Source organism: Squalius cephalus (genome assembly GCF_949319135.1).
Source record: "Squalius cephalus genome assembly, chromosome: 5".
NCBI classification, from domain to species: domain Eukaryota; kingdom Metazoa; phylum Chordata; class Actinopteri; order Cypriniformes; family Leuciscidae; genus Squalius; species Squalius cephalus.
The window spans coordinates 32233039-32245746 of NC_137126.1; the positions used below are offsets into that span (position 1 = coordinate 32233039).

The window sequence follows — 12708 nt, forward strand, 5'->3', positions numbered from 1 at the left end:
ATAAAACTTTGCGTAGGATTTGCGTCAGAAGTGGCGTACGGATGAAACATAGGACGTGCGGATACGCACAGAAATATTCGGATTTATAAAACCATGCGCACGCACATCCTACGCAGTTTTCCCTTAAAGGAGAACTCCGGTCAATTTTAACATTGAGCTCATTTTTTTGTAAATTTGGAGTGCTGTCAGTACAGAGAACAACGACAAAAATCGGTGTTGCCTACACCGTGTTATCCTCTTTTTAAAATTTGCACCCTGTTGACTTAAATGGGGCTAGTTTTAAACCTGCTTTTAGCCTCTTAACATCCTTGATGTGTCATTACAAGTGCCCAGCCATGTGAGTGATTCCTTCAGAGTGAACACGGGTGAATCTGATTGCAGTAGATGTGAAAGATATTAATAAAAGTGACGTTAATTCAGCCAGCGCTTATACCTGTATTTACATCCTGTTTTCGGTCGAAGTCCAAAGTAGTCGATTGTCGAGTTCACGCGCGTGATAATAGGTAACTAAACCTATGCGCGTGAACTCGAGGCCCATGTGTCTTCAACAGGTACTGTTGGAGGTACTGTACTAAGCCTGCATTTATCAAATTAACTTTTGTTGAAAAAAAGGAAAATACATATGATACATATTAGATGAATGTTTTCCTCATACTTTTTTCTTTCTCTAGGAGTAACTTGGTGGAGAGTGTGGACCAGAATTACATCGGTAGGTGTTTGTATCACCCCAAGACTGATCCACTGTGTCCTATCTTCAGATTAGGAGACATTGTTGAGCGCTCCGGGTTCAATTTCTCTGACATAGCTCGTGTGGTAGGTTTTTCGTCACTGATGATTTTAAATACACTCAGCAATTTTTTTTCTTTATGAGTAAAATAAAAGCCAATTCACACTGCACTGACGTCTAACAAGGACAATCACCAGATTACAGTACATGAAAATGCGAAAACAACACCAAACAGGCGCAGACATTAATAATACACAGATCTGACAAAACCTGACAAAGTGCTGTTGTCGTTGGTCGGCGTCTGTCAGTGCAGTGTGAATTGGCCTTAAGGTCTGTGCTCAACAAAACTTGAAGAGACCTTCATATTTTGGTCTAATTGTGATTGTATGTGATACAATGTTTACATCTTTACATGACATCTTGCAAATGCAACTATATTTCTCATAATTGCGACTGTAATTGTGACTTTAAATCTTACATTTGACTTTAAATTCATATTTTAAAATGTATTTTTTTCAGAGGTGAAAACAAGCTTCCATAATAATAATAATAATAATAATAATAATAATAATAATAATAATAATAATAATAATAATAATAATAATAATAATAATAATAATATTCTTTTAAAACGTAGGAAATTCCCAAGGAACCTATGGCTTGAAAATGCTAATTTCCTCCTGCTGCAAATACATATATTTCAACACATCCAATATTACATTTTTACTATGACATTATTTATTATCTTTTATTATTTTATCTATTATTAAAGGCTTACAAGAGTATTATTGTTGTAGTGACTGATGAAGATCCTCATGGTATTTGTGATGTGTTAGGGTGGTGCTATAGGCGTCCTCATTGACTGGGACTGCGATCTGGACCTAAGTATCAGACATTGCAAACCAAAGTATGAATTCTATGGTCTTTATGGAACAGGCAAAAATGACAAAGTGGAGAAACCATCATTGGGATACAATTTTAGGTGGGTAAGAAAGTTTATTCCCTTTTTAATCATCTTGTGAAAACAACCTTTTTTGATATAATGAAATATTTTAGAATTTTCACTGCACAATCACAGATTATTTACCAATATTCATGTTCCCTTAAAAGTAAAATTACAGCTAAACTGAGAAAAGGTCAAACCTGCTATACTGTATTGTTCATAAGCCTGATAAGAGTTATAAGTTCATAAGCCTTATAAGAGTTCATAATAACTCTACAATGAGGTCTCCAAAAGAATGAATGAATTAATATCTTCTGGATTCACTATACTTTAACTATTATGTGCTACTGACTCTTTCAGATTTGCTAAATATTATGTGGAGGATAACGAGGAGAAGAGAACACTAATGAAGGTGTTTGGTGTACGGATAGGCATCATTGTTCATGGACGGGTAAGCATATTTTTCTTATGGATCATTTACAGAGAAATTACGGCACGTGCACATTTCAATTTGTGTTTACACTTTTCCTTGCAGGCAGGAAAATTTGATATCATCCCAACGTTTACGGCCATTGGCTCAGGAGTAGGAATCTTTGGAGTGGTGAGTCTCACAGAGAATACAATAATATAAAGAGATAAACCTGGTTTCATTTCCATAATTACATTTAACCACAGATTCCACTTTTGGATTCTACTGTCTAAAGTAATCAAGGTGAAGATGCCAGATGAAAAAAAAAAATATATATATATATATTGTGTTCTATTCTCCATGTTAAAGATGCATTTATATAGAACTATATTGCACAGCTCTAAGAAATACTTGATTCTGATTGGTCCACTGTGGTCAAATAATTTAGAATTAAATGTTTTAATTGTTAAAAGAAGAAGTCTCTTATCCTCATCAAGTTTGCATTTATTTGATGCAGTAATATTGTGAAAAATTATTACAATTGTTTTGTATTTTTAAATGTTATTTATTTCTGTCACAGTAAAGCTGAATTTTCAGCATCATTACTCCAGTCTTCAGTGTCACATGATCCTTCAGAAATCATTCTAATATGCTGAACCATTTCAGATGATCAGTGTTGGACACTTGTGCTGCTTGTGGAAATGTTTTTTTAGGGTTCTTTTATGAAAAGAAAGTTCAAAAGAGCAGCAATTGTTTGAAACAGAAATCTCTTGTAACATTATACAGTTAATTTCATAACTATAAGTTCACTGAAGTAAGTTCATATTTGTTCTAATTCATTTAAGGCCACCGTCGTGTGCGATTTGCTGCTCCTATATTTACTTCCAAAGAGAGATTTCTACAAAAGTATGAAATTCAAGCATACAGAAGTCCAGGACGTGGTGAGTGTTGACTTTTGAATGGATAAACAGTATCCTGCCTTTGTGATTGCTGGTGTGTAGTAACTTAATGCTTTTCATGGATAGATACAGTAGTTGCTAGTTACTTATGCTACTGTAGTTCACTACCCATAGCCTAGACTAGATGGCAGCAGAGATACATAATAGATGACAAAATTGTTACTTGAGTGGTTGCAGATGCAGTGCTGTTTCCAAACATTTACATTAAGCAACATTCCCGTAGTATCATTAAGAAAACATCCAGGATACGCATAATTCAAATGCCCTCATATGGTAAACAAAGCACGCCTCACTTGAACTGATGGAGTGTGTGTGAGAGAGGAAAATAAGTCCTATAAACACACATGCGTCAGCAAATATCCTACTTTTGATCGGTATGCACGTGGGCAGTAAGGGAAACTATTGCATTCAAGTCTATGCAGCACCACGGCTTCCTGTAGATATCTCTGCAGGGATGGTTACCGTAGCAACGCTGCAAATTGACCAAACTTGTCTCTTATTGAGAAAAGAAAGCGAGGGCACATCTTAACCAGCAGGACTCCCACTCTAGCAGCTCTCTGAGAAAGAAAAACATTGTGGTTGATAATCTCAGATATGCATTTTTCTATCCACAGGAGCCAACCTTGCCTCCGTCACAGAAAGAAAAAGAACTACCGAAGGTAACATACCTTTCAACCGCAGATCGCTGAAGAATGATAGTGTATCTCCATGAACAACTTCAATTTTAGTTGTGGTCACAGTAATTCAGATCTTTGCTGTGCACAGGAGTGAAGTCAAGACGGCTGCCATGACGACTGACTAATGTTACTGCACTGAAAACAAAACACCACCACCTCAACACTGGAGCATGAGCAAGACGGCCAGACAACTGTCCGCATAACATCACTTTTCCTTTCTAAAGGACATTTCCTTCCCAAACTACTGAGAAAACATATCCAATCACTGTTTTGATTCAAGACGCAGCAAATCTCCACTAGTTGTGTTAATATTGAGAGGCTCAGGACTGTAAAGGAACTATTTTATGAGGTCTTTACAGGGTTTTTCTTTTTGTCTTTTTACACAAACAGGGTAATGTCTGGATATGTCACCCATATACAAATCTTGATACTGAATCACCTTAAAACAATTATTTTACTGATAGGTGTTTTGTACAAGTTTGTAGCAAGTCAAACTGTGACCCCCTGATTTTTGTGTGAAATAAGCTTTAAATGAGTCAATGAACCATCCAAAGCTGAAACTGTCCAGCACTTAAAGACAGAATTATGATGGTTTAGGCCTTTAGTTTTTACTTTAGCTCATTAATGAAACACTGAGCCAAAAAACATAGGGCACTCAACGTCAACAGTCTTTTTATTTTATTATTATTATACACAGCTCTCTGGACTACTTGATTTTAAATGGTCATTGGCAGCATTCAACGGTCAAATATTGCTGAATAATGATTACTCATCCCAAGCACTTTGCCACGAAATCTGTTTCTTAGCTGTGCTCATTTTCTGTCATATTTCATGCCCATATATTTATTTGTTTGTAAAGTGGTTGCTGCAGAAAATAGATAGAGGATCAGGTAGAGCGAGTTTCTGGACACTCAATCTCTTTCTTCTGACATAACAAAATCATTTAAATTCAAATCAAAACCAAACCCTTTCAGGATGATACAAAACCCCCTCTGCTTTATAGTGGTATCCTGATAACTCTGTCTGGATTTATTTTCTATTTATTTACAATGGCTTAGTTTTTCTTTGTTGGCATCTACCTAGATTTTAGTTTCTCTAACCTTTTATTTCAATGAATTTACATTCTTGAACAATTTGAAAACCAGGAAGGATTGTTTGCTTTTGTTGTGTATTAAAGTACTACTGTAATTCACATTTCATTTTCATCGATTGATTCCATGCTCATTTTTATCATAAACAATGATAATAAAACCCTAAATGACAAAATATAAAGAAGGAACCAGAGTCACCTGTGATATCTTTATTGTCTTTGATTATGTCTATGTGTACAAAAAGCATGCAAAAAATAGCATCTTTATATGGTTTGGTACATATTTACATAGTAAGAGTTGCATTCAGTGCTTTCTCGGGCCATGCTCTTTTTTTGTCTATTTTCTTCGATTTTTGTAATAGGTACATTCAGATCAATGCAGCAGAATACAGACGTCTATAAATAACCAGCAATATCAGGCACTCTGACACGAATAACTGGGCAGTTCAAACTGCAGGTATGCGAGCGAGACAGTGTTCTACGATCTATATACATGAATCTATTCTGGTATACTTTTGAATCAACATTTGTAAGAAATGAAAAAAAGCATAAAGCTTTGATAGCAAGAACGTTTCGCAGCTACAAAGTGCGTCAAACTGGTCACTTTTCTCTCTCTTCCTTCTGAGACTCGTGTCAAACAGCAGAAACCTTTATAAATATGGGTAGACAAATGATCAAACCTCATCTATTGCACATGAGCTGAAACCCATAAAATAAAATAAAGCCTTCACACTCGAGTTGATTGCTCAGACAGAGTATGGCATTTTGCTGCATATGTTTAGCTTATACAAAAGTCCTGAAGGAAACCATTTAAAGGGGTTTTAGACATTATTTGTTTTGTCTCATAGATATCAAAAGCAACAGGGAACCTAGAGAGAGGTTTGTAAAGGTTATAGCAAGTTAAGGGACATGCCGTACGTCGAGACACTAACAGGTGCATAGCATACATCAAGAAGTAACAGACAAGACAACTGCACATTTAAGACAGAATGGACACATGCGACTGCACATATAAGAGAAGGGGGGTCATTTAAAAACATTCAATGGATTTATACACATACAGTAAACATACCTTAGAGCTCCTGAACACAGAATATGCTACTCCATTCTCTCTCTATTTCCAGAACAGCAGTGTCCAGACCCTGAGTACCACATACAGAATCCTAATACACAACAGAAATGAGGATCCATTTAATGCCTAAATCAAATACTCTATACAAACAGACCAAAAAAAGTCTAGTCGTTTGGCACTGAAAATGTTTTTTTTTTTCTGTGTAATTCAGTTTAAAGAGAAAATGGTATGGGCAAGAACCAATCTAGAAGGAGTTTGTGCTTAAGAGAGGGTCAGAGAGAGATGGGGGAAGAGAGAGAACAGGGGAAGAATGTGTAGGAGTGAAAAATGGACCACCATCTGCACAGGATATTAGTGAGAATATAATGAAAGCGCTTCACTGCAGTTTATCAATCCGTCTTCATCAGCAATAATGAGTCATCTAAATGACTGACATCGGTTAAAGGTTTCCTCTAACCACTTGCTGCTTACTAGAAATAATTGGCAGCTGACCTAATTGAGTCCTGTTTTATTCTCTTGAAATGAATTAAAGGGACAGTTCACCTCAAAATAGTCCAAGCTACTCTTTTCAGATGCGTTTACATGGGCCCTAATAATCTGTTTGTAATCTGACTAGTAGCACAGTCCGAATAAAAAAAGTCACATGTAACCATGTCAATTGGAATGAATTGACCATTTCATTCGGATTTTAAGGGGTGGTTTAAACCTTTTCTGATCTGTTCGGCAGGACAATTTGATTGGATCGAAAAACTAAACTGGAAAGTCCTACATAATATGCATGATGTATGACGCACGGAACGAGCGGTTGTTGTTGAATATTGTGACATAAATGACTGTCGTGACAATCTAAAAATTTTCCTTCCACTCATTAGCTGGGTTTCCATCCAAACGTGAAGCGAATCTTTTCAAAGTTTGCAAAAAAACCTAACTTTTTCGGATGTGGGAAGGGGCATTTTTACTGCTTGATATATATATATATATATCTGTATATAAACAGCATGGCACAAAGCTTCATGTGCTCTTCGTCTCTTAATTAGTAGGCTACCCAAAATATATAAATAAAAAGTCTGATTTCTAAAACAAAGAAAATAAGCTATGGTAAGAGGACACTTTCGTATGCGACAACAATGGAAACCTCGGTTTCAATTTGTGCAGTGTGCGCATGTTAAAAGATCAAATCTGATTTGAAGCTTGTGACATAAACACACACATCAAACCGATCACTTATTTAGCGTTCATATTTAAATTCATCAATTGGAATTATTTAATTAGCAAACGAAGGATCCACGGACCGTTGGCTGAACATCTGATGCATGTGGCACACAAAATGGGAAACACTTTGGGAGTTTCGAGGCCATCACCTGATTCAAATTGCATGTGAAAATTGGACAGATTTGTGTGCCGAACATTCGTATTGGTATGGACAGACCTTTTGGTAAATGATAACAGTATTACATTTTTGTGTGAACTTTCCTTTTAAAACACAAACACTCAGTGGGGATTTCACAATAAAAATATAATTAATAGGAGTGATCTGTGCCCATAATTAAATATCTCGATCGCCAATGCGTATTTACAATGGTTGTCCACTCAGATTCTCTTTGTACTTTCAATACATGGTTCAAAAACAGGGGCTGATGGGTTCGCCTGGCAGACGATCCGATGTAAACAAGGGAGTATTGTTTTGGACTGAGTTAATACAGGCCAAGAGGGGCCGTGATGACATTGAATGGCGGTTCACTTTCGTTCCACAGCTAAACACCATATTCAGATCCTTCCCTCAATTGTCTTGTTTGTTTTGAGTGAAAGTGACTCCTTCTCCTTCCGCATCAGCGCACACTTGCTTGCCTTGGTGGCATATTTGCATGCGCGTTCGAGCGCCCGTTAGCACTGCTGACTGATAAATAGGCCTTTTGGAATGTGAAGACTTGGTAAACAATGACGCATTCTGTTCCTGTAGAGACAAAGCGCTGCGACATTAGAGCCCTGCATCCGGCGCGCTCCAAATGTGGGATTTCTGACATTCACAAACATGGAGAAAAAGCCCTGTTCTAGATAATGCTTATACCAAACACAGTATATTTCGTGAGAAAGCCCTGTTCGTTAGAATTGACTGAATGTGCAGTCATTTATACATCAAGAGCTCTTTTAGTGTCTAGTAGTTCCATAAGCCCCTTTGATTCACACTATGTGTGTCTGTTTATATATTGTATCTGAATGAAATGAGAACATTTTGATAGTATGAAAGAAATGGAAAGCAACAGAGATATGGAAACACCATAATATGTAAAAGGCCATATTCCAGGCATGCAATGACGCGGATAGGGTTAAGAATTGCACATTAGCATACAAAAAGGCAAGACACCAAAGCTATTATTTTATACACATGTACAAACGTTACGATGGCAGCACACTGCATCAACGCCATCAATGTTTTTTTTAGCTTTATGAGGTGCCATACCAAGTTAATATTACCATCTTTTGTAAATGCTGTAGTCTTGCTCTAGAAAGCTTATGACATAGTCTGGTTTTCAAACAAAGCTGGCCCAGATTCCATCCAAAATCTTCTTGTTTAGCCAGGACAAGAGAACAAAGATGAAAAGATCCAAACTGCATTATAATCACCGGATTACCAAGGTCAGGTTTTCTGAGAACCGTTACTACGGTGTACCTAAAAAAAGGAAGGAAAGTGATTCTTGTGCAAGACTGAAAAAAGTGAAAAGCCTGAAAGACGACAAGCAATAGCAGAATCCAGTTCAATGTCAAGGTGAGCCTCAAGTTGGTGGAAACAGAGTGTAGTGTAGTGTAGCCGTTTGGGTCATGATGGTCATCTGCTCGAAGGGTTGGAAGTGTCTGAATGAAGAAGCGCAGACAATGAGGAACGCTTCAGGATCTATGGAGACACTCAAAAGGTGGGTGGTTCGTCCTCATGCAAGTCCTCGAGCTCGACTTCTCTACCAGCCTCTCCACTGCTCCCCTTTCTGAGAGAGAAAGAAAAACACAGAGAGAAATGAATCATTATCTTTCTAAATGATCCATGCTTTGATCCAGTAGTTGATTTCGAAAAGGCAGACTTTTGACTATCTATAGTCTATAAGGTCTGGTCTACTATACAGATTATTCAGGCCAAGAATCGCACATGTAACCACAGATGCTTTGGCCCCCCCAAAAAACCATAGCAATGATGAAGTTTGAAATTTAATTGAAATAAAATTGATATAGAGAGGCTGCGAAATCAAGATGCAAATCTTGAACATTTAACATTTGCATTTCATTTAGGGCAAATAAATCTTAAATCAGTGATACCGCAATATTCAAAAATATTGTAAAAAAATGGCACTGTGAATGGTTGTACAGAAAAAAAAGAGGAAATCTGCAGAAAATGTATGAATAATTTATGTCCAAGTAACAAGTATAGATTTTTTTAAGACATTGTGCTTGAGAATATCTATTTAATTGTTATCAAGTGCCTCAAGTAAAAAAAAACAAAAAAAAACTTCAAAACAGTTATTAGTTTTTGGTAAAAAGTGTAATTGTAGCAGCTTGGTACGTTATATATTATATACTACTGTTCAGAAGTTTGGGGGCAGTATTTTCTATTCATCAAAGTATCCTGGAAAAAAAAATCAAAAATATTAAAGCAGCACAACTGTTTTAAACATTGTATAAGAAATGTATCTTGAGGACCAAATCAGCATATTAGAATGATTTCTGAAGGATCATGTGACTCTGAAGAAATGAGCAATGATGCTGAAAATTCAGCTTTGACATTACAGGATTAAAAAAATATATACATAGGAAACAGTTATTTTAAATGATTTGTCTGATCAGAGCAGAACTGGAGAGTTCAGCCAGCTGTTGCCAAATTTATTTAGCCATTTTTTTTTTATAAAGCACATTTAAGCACATTACTGTAAAAGTATATGATCGTAAAGCACATTGCTGTTGCTTTATAACATACAACAAAAAATCTGCAACATGCATCAAACAGGTGTGATGCATCTGTAGATTGTCTGTGGTTGAAACTATCCAGTATTAAACACTGAACAATAGAAAACTAGCACACTGACACACAATCTTGGAGGAAACAGATGAACATGGGAAGGTTCTCTGCAACAGACAACTGCACACGGAGGTCTCAGAATGTATATGGTGGGATTGAATGAAAGACCACAACATGACATGTTTCACAGGCTTGGACACTTTTAACAGTGTTAGCAAATACTTTCACTGCCAAAAACAAGAGAAATGCCACACAAGGACAGGGTGGAGGCTGATATGACTCTTTCACTGACCCGTGGGAATACATGGAATCTGACAGGGCTTGAGTGACAAATGACAATGACCACCTGTCACAATGAGTTACCTTAACGAGGGCTGGAGTTTAAAAGAGGGCCGGAATGGCCAAGAGTCCCTGCAGCAGAGAGAGAGAGAGAGAGTGGAGGAAAGGGAGGAGAGCATCAGCAGTTTCATATGAAGTAAAGGAGCAGGAACCAGGTCATTATAGAGACTACAGTGAGTTTTTGCTGGTCAGAATGCCAATTACATAAACAGTCGACATTAGACTACATTTAAATTGAGTTCTGCAATAAAAGTCAATTTATGGAAATGGACAGCATTAGCATCAACTACTAAAGAGAGATGCATGTACCAGATGCTTATAAAAAACCAAGCATATTTGTCCAGAAGAGACAGCGTTCAACCCCTGTATTTGACAAACACCAGCAGGAAATATCATCAACGAACTCCAGTCTGTGCTTCATGAGCATATGAATACGTTACCCACACCCAACCTGCGCTCTGTGGCTAAAAAATTAGAGTGATTTTTAAAGGTGCTGGAGGCCAGAAAAAAGTCCTGAAATGCAATAATGTGCAGCCACATTTTCATCACATCCAACAAATGTGTAGTGATACAGCAATTTCTTTCCCCATGCTCCCAGACAGGGTTGGTTCAGTGATGTGTAATTGTGTATAGCGTGTCCTATCCAGGCCTGAAGCGACAACTTTTTAAACAGAAAGAAAAAAGTGGCACGATGCAACAAAATCACAACCAATAAGAACATATTTTGTTTAATATACAGCTGTGGAGTAGAGGAGCGGTGCTATCCAGCACAAACAGAGAACAACAGGCTGACAAAATGCACTGATATAAAAATAGTGGCTGATACAAATAAGCCTATAATTATTCTGATGTTATATAAATGATAAACTGAAGATATTTGTATTGTGTGTGTTTGTGTGTGTGTATATATATATATATATATATATATATATATATATATATATATATATATATACACACACACACACACACACACACAATTGTAATTGAAAGCATGAAAGATGGATTTTGAGATTTGTTAAAGATTACATTTAAAAATGTTATTTAAGTGAGCACTAGATACCAGAAAAATAGGTAGACATGAGCAGGGTGTCATGTATTAGATGTATATCCAACATCAGCAGATGCCGATATGGTGGCTGTACTAAATTATAATGTGCCTGTGCTAAAACAGGTAGTTAAAGTGTCAATATTCTGACAAAATGAATATTTCAGAGAGATGTAGAAAATAATCTACTCATAAATAATGCATTCATCATGAGTATCACAAAAAATGACTTGCTGCCATCACAGAGTAACAATTGCAGTCGAGTGAGTATGCATGTACGCTTGAGAAAGGGAGGGAGAGTGTGTGTTCAGTGTGTACAGTGTGTGTTTAGATGAAAAAGGTTATTAACGGTGCGGGAGGTAGTGTATTCAACCTGACACTGAATTATGGATGACATGCAAATGGTCACCCCTGATAGAAGGAGATTTAAAGGGACGGAGGGATTTTCAAAATTACGATGATATCTTTCTACCAACCGGGGGCGCTGCTGCTTTTGATCTATTTATTCAGAAACGCTATTACTCAGAGGGAACGACTAACTGACAAATGGCTAATAAAAAATTATAGAGGTAAATGAAAATACAATAAACTGCCTCTTGCAAAAGAAGTCACCGGTCTGCTGAGTCACTGTATTGATCCACTTCATTTCCCAATCAGATTGCATCCTTGTCAACAGAGAGGGTTAACACCAAACAAGCATGTCAATCTGTTTACAGATAATCAAAAAAGATAAAAAAAAAAGCACAAAAAAACAAACAAACAAACAAAACAATGACTTTGGTCTATCTGGGATGCATACAGATATAACCAGACTGTTTGTATTGATCCAGGGCATTCATAGGACAGGGAGCAACCCTCTGCTGATTCTGACAGGCATCTAACAGACAGCACACAGAGAGGAAGAGTGAGAGAACATGCTGCTGTCCTTGAACAAACCCCCTCTAATGTGGGAAAAGCAGCAGAGTGGGGACAGAGATGACTTCATGGAGACACTTACTGTCAGCCTAGTGGGCAGAAACATTACCAGCAAAAGGCCTCTGAGAATAACTGTCAAAGGATGGATGGTGCAAACATCCAGAGGAATAAAAAATAAAAAAACGGAATTATTGTTGTGACATTTTAAGAACTTGTATTTACTGTATGTATATATAGATGCTGAATATGAAAAACTGAAATATACATTTATAACTATATTGCACACTTTTTTGTGCAAACAAAGCACTCGCGTTGCTTCATAAATTGAGGTTAAACCACTGGAGTCACATGGATTACTTTAATGATGTCTTTCCTATCGTTCTGGACCTTGAATGTGTAAGTTGCTTTGCTCCCAATGGAGGGACAGAAAGCTCTCGGATTTCATCAAAAATGATCTTAATTTGTGTTTCCGAAGATGAACAATGGTCTTATGGGTTTGGAACGACATGAGGGCGAGTAATTAATG

General features: G+C 36.9%; 2 protein-coding genes across 8 annotated transcripts in view; one reads left to right on the top strand and one right to left on the bottom strand.

Annotated features, from left to right (window-relative positions):
* p2rx1 (purinergic receptor P2X, ligand-gated ion channel, 1) overlaps positions 1 to 4977 on the top strand; it is a 23486-nt gene extending 18509 nt beyond the window's left edge. For 2 of the 4 annotated variants that reach the window (XM_079871947.1, XM_079871948.1), the window contains exons 7-13: positions 672 to 813; positions 1564 to 1709; positions 2031 to 2121; positions 2206 to 2271; positions 2925 to 3020; positions 3653 to 3697; positions 3804 to 4977. In XM_079871947.1, the coding sequence (XP_079728073.1) occupies positions 672 to 813; positions 1564 to 1709; positions 2031 to 2121; positions 2206 to 2271; positions 2925 to 3020; positions 3653 to 3697; positions 3804 to 3809 (592 nt within the window). In that variant the 3' untranslated portion in view covers positions 3810 to 4977. Of the gene's footprint in view, positions 1 to 671; positions 814 to 1563; positions 1710 to 2030; positions 2122 to 2205; positions 2272 to 2924; positions 3021 to 3652; positions 3732 to 3803 lie in introns of those variants that run through there. The other 2 variants (XM_079871945.1, XM_079871946.1) reach the window with 1 other exon arrangement.
* An 806-nt stretch (positions 4978 to 5783) lies between these two features.
* The window catches only part of camkk1a (calcium/calmodulin-dependent protein kinase kinase 1, alpha a), a 91734-nt gene continuing 84809 nt past the window's right edge, over positions 5784 to 12708 (bottom strand). For 2 of the 4 annotated variants that reach the window (XM_079871941.1, XM_079871942.1), the window contains exons 17-18: positions 10244 to 10291; positions 5784 to 8858 (exon numbers count right to left, since the gene is read on the bottom strand). In XM_079871941.1, coding sequence (XP_079728067.1) covers positions 8783 to 8858; positions 10244 to 10291 — 124 coding nt within the window. In that variant the 3' untranslated portion in view covers positions 5784 to 8782. The remainder of the gene's footprint in view (positions 8859 to 10243; positions 10292 to 12708) is intronic. The other 2 variants (XM_079871943.1, XM_079871944.1) reach the window with 1 other exon arrangement.